At 40.6% G+C, this 20,548-nt stretch overlaps 1 protein-coding gene across 5 annotated transcripts in view; it reads left to right on the plus strand.

Annotated features, from left to right (window-relative positions):
* The first annotated feature begins 505 nt into the window (after window positions 1-505).
* The window catches only part of USP34 (ubiquitin specific peptidase 34), a 256,844-nt gene continuing 236,801 nt past the window's right edge, over window positions 506-20,548 (plus strand). For 3 of the 5 annotated variants that reach the window (XM_047781996.1, XM_047781999.1, XM_047781998.1), the window contains exon 1: window positions 526-736. In XM_047781996.1, the coding sequence (XP_047637952.1) occupies window positions 694-736 (43 nt within the window). In that variant the 5' untranslated portion in view covers window positions 526-693. Of the gene's footprint in view, window positions 737-20,548 lie in introns of all 5 variants that reach the window. The other 2 variants (XM_047781997.1, XM_047782001.1) reach the window with 2 other exon arrangements.

Raw genomic sequence — 20,548 nt, forward strand, 5'->3', positions numbered from 1 at the left:
CCGACTCACCCGACTCCCCCCGCAGCGGCGCTGGCTTCGCGTTTCCCTTCCGGCCGCTGACTGAGATCCGGGCTGGGCGGGGTGGGCGAGCGCGCGGAGGGGGTGGACCGAGGGCGGGGAGGCCGGACGGAAGAGGAAAAGGAGGGCGGCGAGCCGGCCCCGGCGGGGTGTGGGGCGTGCGGCGTGTGTGCGGAGGGAGAGGTGGGAGGGCGGGAGGCGAAGAGAGGGAGGGAGGCGGAGGAATGAGAGCGCGAGGCACTACTCGTCGGCTCCTTCGCCCGGACGGAAAGAGCCGAGCGCAGTCCGAACGCTCTATTAAAATGGCGGCGGCGTCGGCGGTGGCCGCGGCGTCTGGTCGGTGAAGTGACTCTGCTGCTTCTCTCCCCACCCGCCCCCTCCCTCCCTCTCCCCTCCCCCCGTCCTTCCCCCCCTTCCCCGCCGCCGGCGCCTCCGCGCCCCTCCGGCCTGCGCACCTCCCCTCGCCCCCCTCCTCTCCCCCGCCCGCTCCGGGGACCGCCGGCCCCCTCCCCCATTCTCCTGCTCCCCGCCCCGTCCCCGCCGCCGCCCGCCCTCGTTGCTTCCCCGCCCCGCCGGCCGGCCGGCCCCCTCCTCCGCCTCTCTCCCCTCCCCCCCGCCGGTCGGGATCAGTCAGTGCGATCCGAAGCGGGGGAGGGGGGGGGCGGCGGCCGAACGATGTGCGAGAACTGCGCAGACCTGGTGGAGGTGTTAAATGAAAGTAAGTAGCCGCGGCGGCGGCCTGTCCGGGTGCTCGGTTTGGGGGTCCCCGCGTCGCTCTCCGGCCTCCCGGAGCTGCCGCGGCCTGCGGGAGGCGACGGCTGAGCCGGGCGGCGTGCGGGCCTAGCGCCCCGGGAAGGTGCGCGGCGGCGCGGCCGCCGCGGCGCCTCGGGCCCAACCCGGCCCAGTTACCTGGGCGCCCGAGTAGGGGCCGCGGCGGAGCTCTGGTTAGGCTGGGCCTGAGAGGTCTCAGCTCTCGGAAAGTTTCCTCATTACAGGTGTCAATTAACGAAGGCACTAATGAGCCTTCGCCTCCGTTGCCCTGCCGAGAAGGTGAGGGGAGGTGGGGACCGTGGACGAAGCTCTCTGCAGTCCGAACCCTTCGACCCTCCGGCCGCCCTCTTTGATTTTCAGCGTGCTGCTGAGGCCTCTGTTACCTGCTAATTTTCATTAAACTCCTTGGGAGGTGGTTGGTGGTTTTCCCCTTCCTTGGGGATGTGTGGGTGTATTAAACCCTTCTGCCAGTCCTTAAATAGCTGAAAATGAGCTGTGATAGTGAAGATTGGAAGCCTTATAGCTATTGGGGGGAAAAAAAAAACCCCAACTAGTTAATGATATTTCTTCTTAGTGTACCATTCGTCGTTTTAGTGGTAAATTCTGTTATATTAAGGAGAGCGCTTTATGTACTACAGATACCAGCCCGGGATAGTCATGGCCTATGTCCTGGAATGAAAGGTCTCATTCCCTGTACTTTTGATTATTACAGAGCGTACATAGCTCTTTTCTCGTTAGATTATTTTATTACAGACCCTTTTAAGAGACTGGTGGTGTAGCTTAAAGAAACAAGACGTATTGCACCTTAACTACTTCTGGGCCCAAAGGCCTGGTTGGACGAGGTGAATTAGATAAAAGATTAATTTACAAAAAGTTAACTGTTGAGAAAATGCTCATTTACGAGCGGCTTTTGTGGGTTTTGGATTTGTGTTCTGTAGGTGAAATTTCGAACAACTTCCAAACGGTTTTCTAATAAGCTTCTTAAAAAAATTGATTATAAAAGGTATCGTCTTCTATTTGAAATTTACTTTAATGTCCAAAGGCAAAAATAAACGTGGAAGCGTTCTAGGTTACTTTCAGCTCTGTATTTACTTCCTGACAGGTGGAAGCAGGCTTTTGCACAAATTCAGCCTATACTTTGCAATATCTGTGTCAGTCTTAATTTTCCTAGAATTTTAAGGTTATTTGTATTTTGAGTTACTTTTATTTTTGGTGCAGGTGGTTTATGATGTGATAGTAAAGTCCTTAGTGCTTATTTCAGTGAACTGTATTTTAAATATCTCAGGTATAAGTTGTGTGATTATGGCTTTGTTATTCTGAAATTGGAAAATGAACAGGTTTGGTGTCTAACGTATTAGCAAAAACTGCTTTTAGTAGTTCTGTTGGTGTTTAAAACATTATTTTATTCTTAACTATGAAAATTAATTTTAGTATCAAAAGAAAGTAAACTTTGTTAACCTTTATTATCTTGTGAAAAGGGACATAATGAAAGGTTCTGTTGAAGATTATTTGGGAAACCCATAAAACTTTGTCTAAAAGACATCAAACAAAAATGGAATGGATTTATGGAGAGTTGGAAATGTGAATTGAAGTAGAATTTAGCTTTTGTTACCTTTAATTATATATGGTTAGTTGAACCAGATTCACAAAGTTCACAAAATCGGGCCATGAGGACCCTCTAAGAAACCTGTTTTAATGAACAGGTAAGGGTTTTCTATTTGTGCATAAGCCAGTGGTCTCTAAAAATACTTAGTATCTTAATATTTACTATAAAGCTGTTAAAACTTCTGCCTTTTAAGCACTAATTTGACAATGAAGCTTCTTTTTTTTTTTAAATTCAGCAATTTTATTTGTAGGTTATATCAAGCTATAACAAATGGCTTCCCTCCCATGCCCCATAGTTGTTTTCCAATTGTTTTCATTTTTGTAGTCCTGCATCTCAAGCATAAGATGCTTAAGTTCCCTGAGAGCAGAGGGTATTACTTTACCTCATTATAGTAACATTTATCCACTGCTGGGTAGGAACATGATGGTTGGAAATTGATAAAACTTGTTGAATTACAGTAGGTTATATGCCTTCCTTGTAATCTTACTCATAACATTGTGTATTAAATCTGCCGGAGTTCCCATCGTGGCACAGTGGTTAGTGAATCCGACTAGGAACCATGAGGTTGCAGGTTAGATGCCTGGCCTTGCTCAATGGGTTAAGCATCCGGTGTTTCCGTGAGCTGTGGTGTAGGTCACAGACGCGGCTTAGATCTGGAGTTGCTGTGGCTCTGGTGTTGGCTGGCGGCTACAGCTCTGGTTGGACCCCTAGCCTGGGAACCTCCATATGCCGTGGGTGCGGCCCTAGAAAAGACCAAAACAAAACAAAAAGACTGCCCTTTCCCGCCATATATAGTTTGTGCAAAGATGAGCATAAGTTCATCCTTCATTTAGAAATTCAGAGGTAATGTCCCAAAATATATGTGCTCAGAATTCCTCTCTCAGCACGACTCCCATAACAATTTAACCAAGAGAAGAAATGAAATTAGTACATTTTGAGATAGGTTGCTTCAAGTTGATGTTGGAAAGATAGAATCATTTTTTTTAAATACCAAAAACCTGTTTCTTGTCAAATTTGCAAACACTCAATCAAACTTAAAGTCTCCATGGATGCACTAGTAAATGTATAACCTGCAAATTTTGTGTGTTAAATGTGGGTAGTATAGCTTTACATCTGATACACACAGTTTTGATAAGGACAATGAATTTGTTTCTTTTAAATCTGGCAGAATGTATTTTAAATTTTGTTTATTTTAAAATCTGGCAGAATGTAATGTAGTTAAAATGAAAATTGGTAACAAAAGATAGTAAATAGCTTCCTTTTAATCATAAGTGTTTTTTTTTTAATTTGTTATGTTTAGGGTCGCATCTTTGGCATGTGGAAGTTGCTGGCTAGGGATCTAATCCTAGCTGCTGCAGCTGCCTGCCTATGCCACAGCCACAGCAATGCGGGATCTGAGCCTCGTGTGCATCCTATACCACAGCTTATGGTGATGCCAGATCCTTAACCCAGTGAGTGAGGCCAGGGATCAGACCTGCATTCTCATGGACACTAGTCGGGTTCATAACCCCTGATCCATGACAGGAACTCTTCCTTTTTTTTTTTTTTTTTGCTTTTGTCGTCGTAAGTTCTTAATGAGAATATTAACATTACTAGTTATACCTCTAGTCTTGCTGAGACTCTGAAACTTTGATCATAGAAACCCATACAGGTATACAGAGAACATTTTGCCTGCCTGTAGGTTAAGGACCCATTGAAGCCTGTCTGTGGAATCAGGTTAAGGACTCAGTTAAAAGGACCTCCTCATTCCCCCCCCTTTTTTTTTGTCTTTTTTTTGCTATTTATTGGGCTGCTCCCGAGGCACGTGGAGGTTCCCAGGCTAGGGGTCGAATTGGAGCTGTAGCCGCCGGCCTACGCCAGAGCCACAGCAACGCTGGATCCAAGCCGCGTCTGCAACCTACACCACAGCTCACGGCAACGCCGGATCGTTAGCCCACTGAGCGAGGGCAGGGACCGAACCTGCAACCTCATGGTTCCTAGTCGGATTCGTTAACCACTGCGCCACAATGGGAACTCCATTTTTTTTTTTTTTTTGGCTTCTCATCCCCTTTTGTAGTATGGTCTTTTAATTTTTTCTTTTTGGCCATGCTGAGGCATATGGAAGTTCAGTGATCTGAACCTCTGCTATAGCAGTGACCTGAGCCGCTTATAGGGACAATGCCCCTTCCGTACCCTGCTGCGCCACAAGGGAACTCCTGAAGCGTGGTCTTGACACATAGCCGAAAACTTGAAGAATACCCTTTGACATTAGTGTTAGAATAACCAGTCTCAACAATTTTGAGTTTTCATATTCTTTTCAATGCCTTGTTTTAAAAAGGGAAGATGTTTTAAAAGTGGGAAATGTATTAAGTGAATTTTGCTGCTGTCAGTTTGTGGGGTGCATTCAGTTTAGGAAATTTCTTTTTTTTTTTTTTAAGAGTTGTAACGTTTATTTCAGGTTCTCTCTTGTTTTTTTTGTATATATATATTTTTTTTCTTTTTTGCCACACAGGCAGTATGTGGGAATTCCTGGGCCAGGGATTGAACCTACGCCGCACAGCAGCAACCAGAGCCACAGTGGTGAGAACGCAGGAGCCTCAACCCACTAGGCTATCAGAACTCCCAGGAAATATTTTTAAGTTTATATATATTCCCTTGCTTGTTCTGTTGAGTTTGTAAACTTGCTGTTTTTTTTTTTTTCCCTTTGATTTTTATGGCCACACCCCTGGAATTGAATCTGAGTCACAGCTGCCATAGCTGTGGTTATGTTGGATCCTTTAACCCACTGTGCCAGGGATTAAACCTGCACCTCTGCAGTGACCTGAGCCACTGCAATCATATTGTTTTTTTTTTCTTTGTCTTTTTTTTTGTCTATTTTTTTAGCTATTTCTTGGGCCGCTCCCACGGCATATGGAGGTTCCCAGGCTAGGGGTCAAATCGGAGCTGTAGCCACCGGCCTACGCCAGAGCCACAGCAACGCGGGATCCGAGCCTCGTCTGCGACCTATGCCACAGCTCACGGCAACGCCGGATCGTTAACCCACTGAGCAAGGGCAGGGATCGAACCCGCAACCTCATGGTTCCCAGTTGGATTCGCTAACCACTGCGCCACGATGAGAACTCCTGCAATCATATTCTTAACACATTGTGCCGTGGTGGGAACTCCTGAAACTGTTATTTATTTATTTATTTATTTTTGGCTTTTAAGGGCTGCACCTGCGGCAAATGGAGGTTCCCAGGCTAGGGGTCCAATTGGAGCTACAGCTGCCAGCCTAAACCACAGCCACAGCAACATGGGCTCTGAGCTGTATCTGCCACCTACACCACAGCTCACAGCAATGCTGGATCCTTAATGCACTGAGTGAGGCCAGGGATTGAACCTGAAACCTCATGGTTCCTAGCTGGATTCGCTGAAACAGGTTTTTAAAGATAATAGTATTCACAATTTCAACTCAAATATCTTTATAATTAACTTAAAAGCCATGAAGCACTACAAAGTGTAGTAGATTATTATGCAGACTATCTGCATTGTCAAAAACTATTGATATGTAGCTTTAGCTCTATATTGGTGAAATATGTTAATATTTTTATATGTTTTATGATAGTATCTATATATCTACAAGTACTTCTTATGTCTAGATTGAATGTGCATTAATAAAAATTTTTTTTCCAGAAAGAAAGAAACTTTTCTATAATGACTTGACTAAGGTATTACAGACTGTTGCCGAATGGTCTAGGCTATTTTTCTCTTTGTCACTTTAATTTTTCCTAATTAAAAAGATGGAATAGTTTCATTGTAGACATGAGAATAACTTAAACAACTATTTAAGTTTATTTTTCATTTTTAAATGATTTTTGTTTTTCCATTACAGTTGATTTATAGTGTTCTGTCAATTTCTACTGTATAGCAAAGTGACCCAGTCACACATATACAAATTCTTTTTCTCACATTATCTTTCATCATGTTCCATTATAAGTGACTAGATATAGTTCCCTGTGCTATACAGCAGGATCTCATTGCTTATCCTCTCCAAATGCAATAGTTTGCACCTACCAACCCCAGACTTCCAGTCCATCGCATTCCCTTCTCCTCCCCTTTGGCAACCACAAGTCTGTTCTCCAAGTCCTTGAGTTTCTTTTCTGTGGAAAGGTTCATTTGTGCTGTGTATTAGATTCCAGATATAAGTGATATCATATGCTATTTGTCTTTCTCTTTCTGACTTACTTCACTTAGTATGAGAGTGTGTAGTTCCATCCATGTTGCTGCAAATTACATTATTTTGTTCTTTTTTTTTTTTTCCCCTCTCTTTTTAGGGCCGCATCCACGGCATAAGGAGGTTCCCAGGCTAGGGGTCTAATTGGAGCTACAGTTACTGGCCTATGCCTGTGCCACAGCTATACCAAATCTGAGCTGTGTCTCTGACCTACACCACAGCTCATGGCAATGGCAGATCCTTAACCCACTGAGCAAGGCCAGGGATCAAACCCACAACCTCATGGTTCCTAGTCGGATTTGTTTCTGCTGTGCCATGAGGGGAAAGCCTATTGTGTTCTTTTTTACGACTGAGTAGTATTCCATTGTGTATATATACCACATCTTCTTAATCTATTCATCTGTCCGTGGACATTTAGGTTGTTTCCATGTCTTGGCTATTTTGAATAGTGCTGCAATGAACATATGGGTGCATGTATCTTTTTCAAGGAAAGTGTTGTCCGGTTATATGCCCAAGAGTGAGATTGCTGGGTCATATGGTAGTTCTATATTTAGTTTTCTGAGGTACCTCCATACTGTTTTCCATAGTGGTCGTACCAATTTACATTCCCACCAACAGTGTAGGAGGGTTCCCTTTTCTCCACGCCCTCTCTAGCATTCGTTATTTGTGGACTTATTAATGATGGCCATTCTGACAGGTGCGAGGTGGTACCTCACAGTAGTTTTGATTTGCATTTCTCTAATAATCAGGGATGTTGAGCATTTTTTCATATGCCTGTTGCCCATCTGTTTGTTTAAATTACCCATAATCTAACCATCAAATGATGATTACTCTTGATTCTTTGAAGTATTTTTCCATCTTTTGTTTTTGATACACATTTATATTTTAAAAAAATTGAGAATGAGATACATGTATTTTAATATCTTGCTTGTTTCATTTAACATTCATCATTTGTCTTAATATTTAAAAATTTTTTTTGTCTTTACAATATTCCATTTTGTGTACAATTTAGTATTTCCCTATTTGTATGTATGTTTGCAGTTCTTCCATATTATAAGTAATGCTGCAAATGAGTGCCCTTGCATATAAATCTTTTAATTATATCACTGGTTCTTTAAAATAGATTCTTAGAATTTATTTTTATTTTTAAAAACAAATTTTTTTTTTTTTTTTTTTGCTGCCCTGCAAAAATACAAAGTTCCGAGGCAGATCCGAGCCACAGTTGCAACCTACACCGCAGCTGCAGCAGTGCTGGATCCTTTTAACCCACTATGCCTGGGTGTAGGGATCAGAAATGCCACTAATCTTGGTGCACCATTTTATAAACATTTTTTGTTTATATTATTTCGTTGCTTTCTGGAAAGGAAATACTGGTTTCCATTCTTTCAACGGTATCTGCTCAACTTTAGTACTCTGAGTTGCGCTGAATATTTTGGCAAAAAATGTAGTAACCTATTAGAGGTAAGCTTAAACACTCATTTTTATTGGCTATTTGAATTTCTTTTTTTAATACTGCACTCACAGCTTATGGAAGTTCTCAGGCTAGGGGTCCAATCAGAGCTGCAGCTGCCTGGCTAAGCCACAGCAACAGCAATGCCAGATCCAAGTCTCATCTGCAGCCTACACTGCAGCTCAAGACAGTGCTGGATCCCTAACCCACTGAGGGGGCCATGGATCAAATCCAGTTCTCCATGGATACTAGTTGGGTTCGTTACTGCTGAGCCACAATGGGAACTCCTGCATTTCTTATTTAATGTGTTGCCTGTGTTCTTTTCCCTTTTTTTTTTTTTCTAAAACCCAAAATCTTTACGTTTTAATGATTTGTGTTATAAACTTATAAGAGCTGTTCAGTTACTGAGTATACCAACACTAGGTTTTTTCATCTTATACTTTTTTCCTGCTTTTTTGATTGTTTTTTCATATGTCCCCTATATATATTAAATTTCATCTTTCACACTTTTTTGATTGCTTTTTCATATCTTCCCATATATATAATTTATATATAAAAATATATTTTATGTTTATATATTTTATAAATATGTTTTACATTTATATATATAAAATTTTATATATATAAATTTTTTTTTGCTTCCCCCATGTCATATGGAGTTCCTATGCCAGGGATGAGATATGAGCCCGCGTCAAAGCCTCAGCAACTCCAGATCCTTTAATCTACTGTGCTGGGCTGGGTATCGAACCTGTCTCCTGGCAGTACAGAGACGTTGGCAATCTCATTGAGCCACAGAAGGAACTCCTCATTTTTATATTTTTAATTACAAGTTTTTAGAAAATGTTTTTTATGGTGCAGCTTCTCCAGAGTTGTCCATCTTAAAATACAATACATTGGAGTTCCCACTGTGATGAAGTGGGATTGGTGGTATCTCTGCAGCACTGGGGTACAGGTTTGATTCCTGGCCTGGCAGAAGGATCTGGCTTTGTCACAACTGTGGCATAGGTCACAACTTGCAGCTTCGATCTGATTCCTGGCCTGGGAACTCCATATGCCATGGGGCGGCCCCCCCCCCCCAAAAAAAAAAAAACAACCACAGAAAACGACATATGATTATCATGTTACCATCATAGCTCTTCATTGCCTGAAAAGTTAATTCCTAGCTTCTTAGCATGGCATATATTGGCACAGTTTGGTCCAAACAGCTTTCTAGCCTCACTTCTCATTTTTTGTGAGGCCTTAAATCTTTTCCAATTTCTCTTAAAATGACTTACGCCCTTTAGTTTAGAATACATTCTTATAGCCCCCTCATTTTGTAAAGATGGTGAATGCCTTAAAGTTAGGGGCCATGTTTTGTTTGTTATCTCAGGACTAATAAAGTGCTTTGTAGAGAGTAGCTGCTAAGTAAACAGCTAAGGAAAGATTATATTAGTTAACTAATAGTTTTTGTAGAAGAAAGTGATTGCCTAGGTAAATCAGTGTTCTTGGGCTGTAGCTACAGATTATATCACATATATTGTTTATTCATAAGTCAGTAGGCATATACTTAAAATATCCACCTTAACCACCTATGTTCTAAATTAATAGGTAATGCAAAAGGCAAACATTTTCCTACATGAATGGTGAGATTTGGGTCTGTGGGATTACATTTTGCTAAACTGCTTTTACTTAGGACTTTATATACTAGGAAAATAATTGAACTTTTAACCTTTTAATGTGATTAACACCTGTTAATGTTATTTTTCTCTCAAATTCCATAGAATTTAAAAACAGTCCGCAAGTGTAGGTTACTCAGTTAATTGAGAATTGATGTAATATATACCTAGCTGCTGCTTGCACTTTCCTTACTGTGATAGAGACAGGTTTTCTCTTCCTGCCATGGCCATAACCTCTTCTAGAGATCTTAGCTAGTGTACATCCCCTGAAAGGCCCTTCTCCCTAGGTATTGCAGATTGGATTCCAGATAGACTTCTGACCTGGTGGATTGGTGGGGCTGTTGTCCATCAATCAGGTTTTTCCTTTCTGAGTATTTGAACTAAAGAGCCAGTTAGCTGTGAGTAGCTAAACCAAAGTAAGTGCTTTGTTAAGCTGATGTGAAGGAACAGAAACATGAGCAAGTGGAGTAGGCTGTTTGCAGAAGAGAATTGGGACAAACTTGTGGAACGAGTTGACAGTGATGTTCTGTAAAAAGAAGGTTATACTCTGGTGGCCTTCTAATACTGAAGCTAGAGCTCCTTTTGCGTTGTCTCCCCTGTACATACCATTTGAGTCAGTGTGTAACCAAGAGTTTTAATTTCTGTATTGCCCCCTGATGAGCTCTCCTGTATTGGAGATTAGGTGTGATCTTTAGCTGTGAGTGCTTCATTACAATCTGGCTTATTTTCTTAGAACATATTGGGCAAGTGTCATCTGTAGTGTTTGGTGGCAGGGAAAAACTTAGAAACCCCTGTTACTGCTTACTCATCTCTCTACCAAGGTGCTTAGTCTTTTTCAAAAGAATGAAAGTAGCTTTGTTGTTTTTCATTCTAAAAAGGATACCTGCTTTTTTTTAGGAAAAAAACCCCCAGTAGTACAGAAAATAATAAAATTGGAATAGCTTGAAATTCCACTGACCAAAGAGATCATTCATGTTTTTATAAACATATTCTCTTTTTCTTTCTGTTTTTTTTTTTTGGCTGCGGTGTGTAGCAGCTTGATGTGGGTTCTCAGTTCCCATACCGGGGATTGAACCCAGGCTGCAGTGGTGAAAGCACCGAATCCTAACCGCTAGACCACCTGGGAACTTCCTGTAAACATATCTTGAGTCATTCTTTTCTCTCTTTCCTTAGATATACTATACTATTTTGTGTAAATAAACTGGGTTATATGTTATCCTGTGTTATTTTTATGAATAAGATACAGGTACCTTTCTACGTCTCTATGCACTTATATTATTATTATTTGGGGGGAGGCACACCTGCAGCACCTGCAGCACTAGGGGTCAAATTGGAGCTAACAGCTGCTAGCCTGTGCCACAGCCACGAGGCATCTGAGCTGTGTCTGTGATCTACACCACAGCTCATGCCAATGCCAGATCCCCAACCCACTGAGCAAGGCCAGGGATTGAACCCACATCCTCACAGTTACTAGTCAGATTTGTTTCTAATGCGCCACAACGGGAACTCCTGCATTATCATTTTTAATGGCCTCATTGTAGTATTCATTTGGTCATACTGTAGCTTAACCACTCTGTATATTGAAACCAGTCTGCATATTGATGGGCATTTGGGTTGTTATATGACTTTGTAATTGTCTGATTATCACCATGAATATAGTCTCTGATATCAGATTGTTGAGTGGCTCATGCAACATATCTAAAGGAAATCTGGCAATTTGATGAAACTTTAAAAATTATACTTCTAACATCAGAGCATTAGTGTAAAGACTTCATAATCATCTAGTGTTGATTTTGGATCCAAGGTCTGTGGGGTAGAGCTATGGTTGCGTGTGATTATGAACCTTTAGCTATTAAGTTTCTAGAAAAGCGGAAATTGACAAGTATTATCTTTATTTTTCCCTCCTCATTTTGGGAACTATAAGAGAAAGTGGCCACTGTGAGGTAATTAATCACTTAGTAAGGAATGAAGGGATAGTAAGAAATTGGATGTGGCACTAGTAACTTTTTTTTTTTGCGGGCCTCACTGTAGCATATGGGAGTTCCCAGGCTAGGGGTCGAATTGAAGCTGCAGCTGGTGGCCTTCGCCACAGCCACAGCAGCGTGGCATTCAAGCCATGTTTGAGACCTACGCCACAGCTTCATGGCAACGCTGGATCTTTAACCCACTAAGTGAGGCCAGGTATTGGACCTCATGGATACAAGTTGGATTCGTTACTATTGAGCCACAACAGGAACTCCATTAGTAACTTATGTCAAACCAATCTCTCTGTTTTTGATCAAGACATCAATATGGTAAAACATGGAAGTGTCATTATAGATATGACATACTTCAATTATATCAAGGCACTTGACAGAATCTGAAGCTGTCTGTGGAAAAGATGAGATTTTGTTGTTTTGTGTTTTATTTTGGTCACCTTGGAAGGCCATCACTGGTGGTAAACTACAGAATCTTGTCCTTAATTCTTTCCTCTTCAAGACTTTTAGTGATGATCCTTGGGTTGCAGACTGTTCCTTGGAATGGAATTATCCTTATTTCAGGGGAATGAGGGTGACTTTGGAATCTTCCTTTGTTTCAAAACAAAAAGCTCATTTTAATCTGTTTTGTAAATTGGGGTTCCATGTAAGGTTTCTTTTGGGGAGAAAAGGGTGTAGCCGCTTCATAAATAAGCTTGAAAACCATTAACAGTATTGGTGCTCAAAAAGCCAACACAGCATGAAACTTGCTCTCTTCAAGTATTAAAAGTATGGTGTCCAGAAGGTAGTAGTGAAGTGCTCGTGCAGTTGGAATACTGTGTTAAATTATGTACAACACAATGATGATCTACTTCTGGAGTTCCTGTTGTGGCACAGCAAAAATGAATCTGACTAGGAACCATGAGGTTGCGGGTTCAATCCCTGGCCTCTCTCATTGGGTTAAGGATTGGGCATTGCTGTGCCAGCAGCTGTAGCTCCAGTTAGACCCCTAGCCTGGGAACCTCCATATGCCGCAGATTCGGCCCTGAAAAGCAAAAAAAAAAAAAAAAGATTTACTTCTGAAGCTATTTGAGTATTGTGCTTTTTCACATATCTTCCTGATACCTCATAAAAATCACGAGAAATAGAATGATTCGACCAAGGTTACACAGCTAATAAGTAGCAGAACTAGGACTAGGGTTTAGTTCTTGTTCTACTCAGTATACTTTTTCCTAACAATGCTGTTTTTGTTTTTGTTCTTGTTTTTAAGAGGAGCTTGACTTTGGGAGTTGGGAAATGCCTGAAAAACTGTTTCAGGAACTATAGCGAGATTAATTCTGGATAAAGTGGATTAGGCAGGTTTCAAGGAAAATGGAAGATTGAACAGAGCCTTTAGCTGGTTGGAATAGTTGCTGGGAATGAGGGAAGTGGAATAGCTTACCGTGATTAGTGAAACTTCGCATGACATAGCCACTGATAATTCCATCCCCTTGCTTGCTTTGCTTTCTTTCCATAATATTCTTTGCTACCCCTGAGCGTTTTATTTATGCCTGGTGCTTAATCACCTTTTTATGTCTTTATTTTTTCAGAGAGGCCTTTGTTGAACATCCAAAGTAGTTCTAGTTCTTATCCTTCATAGTTCTTACCACGGTTTAGAATTACGTGTTTATTTTTATTTACTTGTTTAAACAAATTATTTTTTTCAGTATACAAGATTATAAGTTCTGTGATTGAAACTAATGTTAAGTTTCACAGTGCCTACACATGCTAGGATCAATATGTATCTGTTAAAATACCTGAAAAATCTCAAGATTACTGTGGGTGGGTAATAGAAGAGATTGAGGGTAGTCTGGATGTGGTAAATTTTTCTGTTTTTCTCAATTTTTTTGGCTACTTTGAATACTGTTAATCCTTTTGTGATGTCCTGCCTGCCACCATCCTTCATAAAAAGGTGTTTCTTCAATTTTTTTTTTTTATTAAAACCTCTTTTTGTTAGGCCTCTCACACCCTACCCCCCCCCCCCCGAAGTGTTGCTTGATATTAATACCTATGGATTAAAAATCTAAGATTGGGAATTACTTCTAAAAAATTAAAATTTTTTTTGTTGTTGTCTTTCTGTCTTTTTCCAGGGCGGCACCCTCGGCATATGCATGTTCCCAGGTTAGGGGTCTAATTGGAGCTGTAGCCTCTGGCCTACGCCACAGCAGCGCTACATCCGAGCTGCGTCTGTGACCTACACCACAGCTCACAGCAATGCTGAATCCTTAACCCACTGAGCAAGGCCAGGGATCAAACCCACAACCTCAGTTCTAGTCGAATTCGTTTCTGATGTGCCAGGATGGAAACTCCCCTTTGCTCAGTTTTTACTTGGGTTATTTATTTATTGGGCCGCACCTGTGGCATATGGAAGTTCACAGGCCTGGGGTCGAATCAGCAGCAGCTGCTGGCTTGCAGCCACATCCACGCCAGATCCAAGCTGTGTCTTATGACCTACACTGCACCTCACAGCAACATGAGATCCTTAACCCACAGTGTGAGGCCAGGGGTTGAACGCAAATCCTCATGGGTGCTAGCTGTGTTTGTTACCACTGAGCCACAACGGGAACTCCCAGGTTATATTTTAGTGTTTCGTTGTAAGAGTTCATTATATATTCTAGACACAAATCCCTTATCAGATATACAATTAGCAGTTTTTTCCTCCCATGCTGTCGGTTGTCTTTTCATTTTATCAGTAGTATTCTTTGAAGCACAAAAGTTTTCAATGTTGATGAAGTTGTTTATTTTTTCTTTTACTGCTTGCGCTTTTGGGGTCATATATGTTGTCAGAATCCATTGCCAAATCTAAAGACATGAAGACTTCTTTTCTTCTAAGAGTTTTATAGTTTTTGTTCCTATATTTCGGTTTTGATCTATTTTGAGTCACTTCTTTGTACATGGTGTGAGGTAAGGGCCCAACTTTATTCTTTTGCACGAGGCTATTCAGTTGTTCTAGAACCATTTGTAAAAAATGACATTGGACATTGAGTAGCCCTTTGGCACCTTTGTCGAAAACCAGTTGGCCATGGGTCTGTTTTTGGACTCTCATTTCTGTTCCATTGGTATATATGTCTGTCCTTCTGCCAGTATTGTACTGTCTTGATTACTGTAACTTTGAAGTAAGATTAGAAATTGTAAAGTGTGAATCATCTTTTTTTTTTTTTTTTGCTTTTTAGGGCAGCACCTATGGCATATGGAAGTTCTCAGGCTATGGGTTGAATTGGAGCCGTTGCTCCAACCTCGTGGTTCCTAGTCAGATTCGTTAACCACTGAGCCACAATGGGAACTCCTAAATGTAAATTCTTTTAAGTGTTCAGTTTTTAAGCATGCAAGGAAGCTGTGAGAACAAAAAGTCTGAGAACTCCTGGGAAGCATGATTTTAAAAATTTCCTCTGTGGGGGAGTTCCCATTGTGGCGCAGCAGAAACTAATCTGACTAGGAACCATGAGGTTGGAGGTTTGATCCTTGGCCTTGCTCAGTGGGTTAAGGATCCGGCGTTGCTGTGAGCTGTGGTGTAGGTTGCAGACGCAGCTTGGATCTGGCGTTGTTGAGGCTCTGGCATAGGCCGGCAGCTGCAGCTCCGATTTGACACCTAGCCTGGGATCCTCCATATGCTGAGGGTGCGCCCCCCCCCCCCAAAGTTCCTCTTTCTTATTCAGAGTTTTGTGACTCTAAACTCTTCAGTGTGGAGGTTACTTAGTCCTTTGCTGTTTTTATCATGAGGAGGTTGAATTAAGGATTCACCCTACTCCCAGTGATGTCAAAATCCTTCAGACAACTTTCACAATATATTTCTAACCCTGACTGATTTTCCACGTGTCAGACCAGTATCTTTAACTTAGTGCTAGACATTCCTATTTAAGTATCCTTGTTTGTCCTCATATTCAACAAAAGTGAAACTGAGTCCTTCGTCTTGTATTCATATTTATTTTCTTGACTGCTTCTTTATCTAAATCTTGCTTAACTGTGTGGATTTCTCACACTGGAATTTATTTTAGTACTTGTTCTACTTTCCAGACCTTAGAATAGTGCCTCTGGAACTTTAATGTACATGTGAATCACCTGGAGATTTTCTTAAAAATTCAGATTAATTCAAGTAGTCTTCAGTTTTGACTGAGATTTTTCATTCTAACAAAGCTTTGGGTGATGTTGATGATGTTGGTCTTTAAAACACACTTTGAGTAGGAAGGCCTTAGAATAATTCCATTTATTTTGCTCCTGTCTTTTATACTGTTGTTGTAGTGTATTTTACTTACTTATAAAAAAAGCTCTATAAGACATTACTATAAAGTCAGTAGTCATTTAGATATACCCACATTTAACCTTTCTGTTGCTCTTTGTTCTCTATAGCATCTCTGGGCTTTTATCTAGGATTGTTTTTCTTTTAGCATTTCCTTGAATGTGGTTCTGCTGTGGATGACCTTCCCAATAGTTGCTTGTCTTTTAAAATGGAGATAAAATATTTTCAGACAAGCAAACACTGAAATAGGGTATTGAATTACAAGTTGGTGGGTACTGTTGCTTCTTTCAGTAAGTCAATCCACTTTTAAAATTTTTGGCTTTAATAGGTCATACTGATACATCAGCCGTCAGTTTTGTTATTGCTTCTTTATAGGTAAGTTCTTTCTTCATCTGTCTGACTTTAACATTTCCTCATTTTAGGTCTTCAGCAGTTTTACTATGATGTGTTTATATCTGTTTTTATGTTGATTTGCCTGGAATTCATTTTTGAATCTAGTTTGAGTTTTTTTTTAACTTTTTTTTTTTTAAATACTGCTGCCCCTGTGGAATATGGAAGTTCCTGGGCTAGAGGTCCAGTCAAAGCCACTGCTTCTGACTTACGCCGTAGCCATGGCAGTGCAGGATCTGAGCTATGTTTTCAACCTAAGCTGCAGCTTGTGGCAGGAAACCCTGAATCCTTAACCATCTGAGTCCAGGGATCAAACTTGCATCCTCATGGATACGATGTGGGTTTTCCTTTCTTTTTTTTCTTAAATGAATCTTATTTATACTTGTACATCCATCATCACAACCTAATTTTAGAACATTTCTATCCCAAACTCCCAGTCCCTCCTTCCCCCTACAAATTTCTCCCTTGGTAACCCTAAGTTTTTCAAAGTCTGTGAGTTTGTTTCTGTTCTCCAAATAAGTTCATTGTATCCTTTTTTAAGATTCCACATATAAGTGATAGCATATGATGTGGGTGTCTGTCTAACTTCACTTAGTATGATAATTTCTGAGTCCATCCGTGTTGCTGCAAATGCTATTATTTTATTCCTTTTTTGTGGCTGAGTAATATTCCTTTGTGTATATGTACATCTTCTTCATCTACTCCTCTGTTGATGGAGATTTAGGTTGCTTCCATGTCTTGGTGATTATATTGTAGTGCTGCAGTGAACACTGGGATACATGTATCTTTTCCAGTCATGGTTTTCTTTGGATAGATGCCCAGGAGTGAGATTACTGGTTCATATGGTAATTTTGTTTTTAGTTTTTTGTGGAACCTCTATACTGTTTGCCATAATGGTTGCACCAATTTACATTCCCACCAACAGTGTAAGAGGGTTCCCTTTTCTCCACACCTCTCCAGCATTTATTTTTTGTAGACTTTTTGATGATGGCCATTCTGGCTGGTGTAAGGTAGCACCACATAGTAGTTTTCATTTGCATTTCTCTAATAATTAGTGATGTTGAACATCTTTTCATGTGTTTTGGGGCTGTCTGTATTCTTTGGAAAATTGTCTGTTTAGATCTTCTGCCCATTTTTTTTGATGGGGTTGTTTGTTTTTTTGGTATTGAGCTGCATGAATGCAGGTTGTTTATATATTTTGGAGATTAATCCCTTGTCAGTTACTTCATTTGCACATACTTTCTCCCATTCTGTGGGTTGTCTTTTTATTTAGGGTTTCCTTTGCTGTGCAAAAGCTTTTCCGTTTAATTAGGTCCCATGTGTTTATTTTTGTTTTTATTGTCATTATTCTAGGAGGTGCATTGAGAAGATAGTGCTGTGCTTCATGGCAGAGTGTTTGGCCTATGTTTTCCTCTGAGAGTTTTATAGTATCTGGTCTTATGTTTAGGTCTTTAGTACATTTTTGAGTTTATTTTTGTGTATAGTGTTAGGGAGTGTTCTAATTTCATTCTTTTACATGTAGCTGTCCAGTTTTCCCAGCACCACTTACTGAATGGACTGTCTTTTCTCCATTGTATATACTTGCCTCCCTTGTCATGGATTAGTTGAACGTAGGTGCCTGGGTTTAATTCTGGGCTTTCTGTCCTGATCCACTGATCTATATTTCTGTCTTTGTGCCAGCACCATACTGTTTTGATGATTATAGCTTTGTAGTATAGTTCAAATTCAAGGAGCCTGATTCCTCCAGCTCCATTTTTCTTTCTCAGGATGGCGTTGGCTATTCCAGGTTTTTTCTTCTTCCAAACAGACTCTAAAATATTTTGTTCTGATTCTGTGAAAAATGTCCTTGGTACTTTGATAGGGATTGCATTGAATCTCTAGATTGCGTTGGGTAGTATAGTTGTTTTGACAGTATTGATTCTTCCAATCCAGAGCATGATTCTTTCAATCCAGAGCATGGTGTATCTTTCCATCTGTTTGTGTTGTCTTTGATTTCTTTCTTCAGTGTCTTGTAGTTTTCAGAGTACAGGTCTCTTATCTCTTTAGGTAGGTTTATTCCTAAGTATTTTTTGATATGATGGTAAATGAGATGGTTTCGCTAATTTCTCTTTCTGATTTTTCATGGTTAGTATATAGAAATGCAGTTGATTTCTGTGTATTAATTTTGTATCTTGAAACTTTACCAAATTCATTGATGAACTCTAACAGTTTTGTTTTTTTGTTTTTTTTTTTTTTTAATCTTTGTAGGGCTGAACCTGTGGCATATGGAGGCTCTCAGGTGAGTGGTCGAATCAGAGCTGTAGCCACTGGCCTACGCCACAGCCACAACAAAGCCAGATCCGAGCCGTGTCTGCGAATCTACACCACAGCTCTTGGCAGTGCTGGATCCTTAACCCACTGAGTGAGGCCAGGGATCAAACCTGTGTCCTCATGGATGCTAGCTAGTCACATTCATTTCCACTGAGCCATGACCCAATCTCCTTTAACAATTTTCTGGTAGTGTCTTACGGGTTTTCTAGGTATAGTATCGTGTTGTCTGCAAACAGTGATAGTTTTACATCTTCCTTTCCAATTTAGATTCCTTTTCTTTCTTTTTCTTCTCTGATTGCCACGGCTAGTGCTTCCAAAACTATGTTGAATAGTAGTGGTGAGAGCAGACATCCTTGTCTTTTTTGTTGCTGATGTTAGTGGGAATTCTTTGAGATTTTCATCATTGTGAATGTTTGTTAGCTGTGGGTTTGTTATACTGAGGTAGGTTCCCTCTGTGCCCACTTTCTGGAGGCTTTTTTTCAGAAATGGTTGTTGGTTTTTGTCAAGAGCTCTCTCTGAATAGAGGATCATATGGGTTGTTTTGTTTGTTTGTTTTTTAGGGCTGCACCTGTGGCATATGGAAGTTTCCAGGTGAGTGGTTGAATTGGAGCTGCAATTGCCGGCCTATACCACAGCTACAGCAATGCCAGATCCAAGCTGCGTCTTCTCTGCCACCCATGGCGGTGCTGGATCCCCAGCCCACTGAGTGAGGCCAGGGATTGAACCCACAACTGCATGGGTACTAATTGGGCCTGTCATCACTGAGGCACAGTAGGAACTCCTGGATCATGATTTTTTTTCTTAAGTTTGTTAATGTGGTGTATCATACTGATTGATTTGCAGATACTGAAAAATCTTTGCATCTGTGGGATAAATTCCACTTGATCATGGTGTATAATACTTTTTAATGTATTGCTAGATTCAGTTTGATAGTATTTTGTTGAGGATTTTTGCATCTATGTTCATCAGTGATATTGGCCTGTACTTATCTTTTTTTGTGGGTGATATCTTTGGTTTTGGTATCAGGGTGATGGTGGTCTTATAGAATGAGTTTGGGAGTGTTCCTTTCTCTACAATTTTTTTTGGAATAGTTTCAGAAGGATAAGTGTTAACTCTTCTCTAAATTTTTTATAGAATTCGCCTGTGAAGCCATCTGGTCTGGACGTTTGTTGATTGGAAGTTTTTTAATCAAGTGCTTGTGATTGGTTGGTGTATCTTCTATTTCATCTTGGTTTGGTCTTGGAAGATTGTACTTTTCTAAGAATTTGTTCATTTCTTCTAGGTTGTCCATTTCTGACATAGCGTGGTCTCTTACCATCCTTTGTATTTCTGTGATGTCTGTTGTAACTCTTCCTTTTTCGTTTCTAATTTTGTTGATTTGAGTCCTCTTTTTTCTTGATGAGTCTGGCTAAAGGTTTATCAGTTTTGTTGATCTTTTCAAAGAACTAGCTTTTAGGTTCATTAATCTTTTCTTTGGTTTTCTTTGTTTCTATTTCATTGATTTCTTCTCTGATCTTTATGATTTCTTTCCTTCTGCTAAGTTTGGGTTTTGTCAGTTCTTTCTCTAGTTGCTTTGTGTGTAAAATTAGATTATTTGAGGTTTTTTTTGTTTGCTGAGGTAGGCTTGTATTGCTATAAACTTCCCTCTTAGGGCTGCTTTTGCTGCATCCTATAGATTTTGGATTGTGTCTTTGTTGTCTTTTACTTCTAGGTATTTTTTAATTTCCTCTGTGATTTCTTCATGAGCAATTGGTTGTTGAGTAGCATGTTGTTTAGTCTCCATGTGTTTTTTTGTTTTTTGTAGTTTTTTTCTTGTTGATTTTTAGTCATATAGCGTGGTCAAGAAGGACACTTGATATGATTTCAGTTTTCTTAAATTTACCGAGGCTTAATTTGTGGCCCAGAATGTGATCTGTCCTAGAGAA

This window comes from Phacochoerus africanus, chromosome 5 (genome assembly GCF_016906955.1).
Source record: "Phacochoerus africanus isolate WHEZ1 chromosome 5, ROS_Pafr_v1, whole genome shotgun sequence".
NCBI classification, from domain to species: Eukaryota; Metazoa; Chordata; class Mammalia; order Artiodactyla; family Suidae; genus Phacochoerus; species Phacochoerus africanus.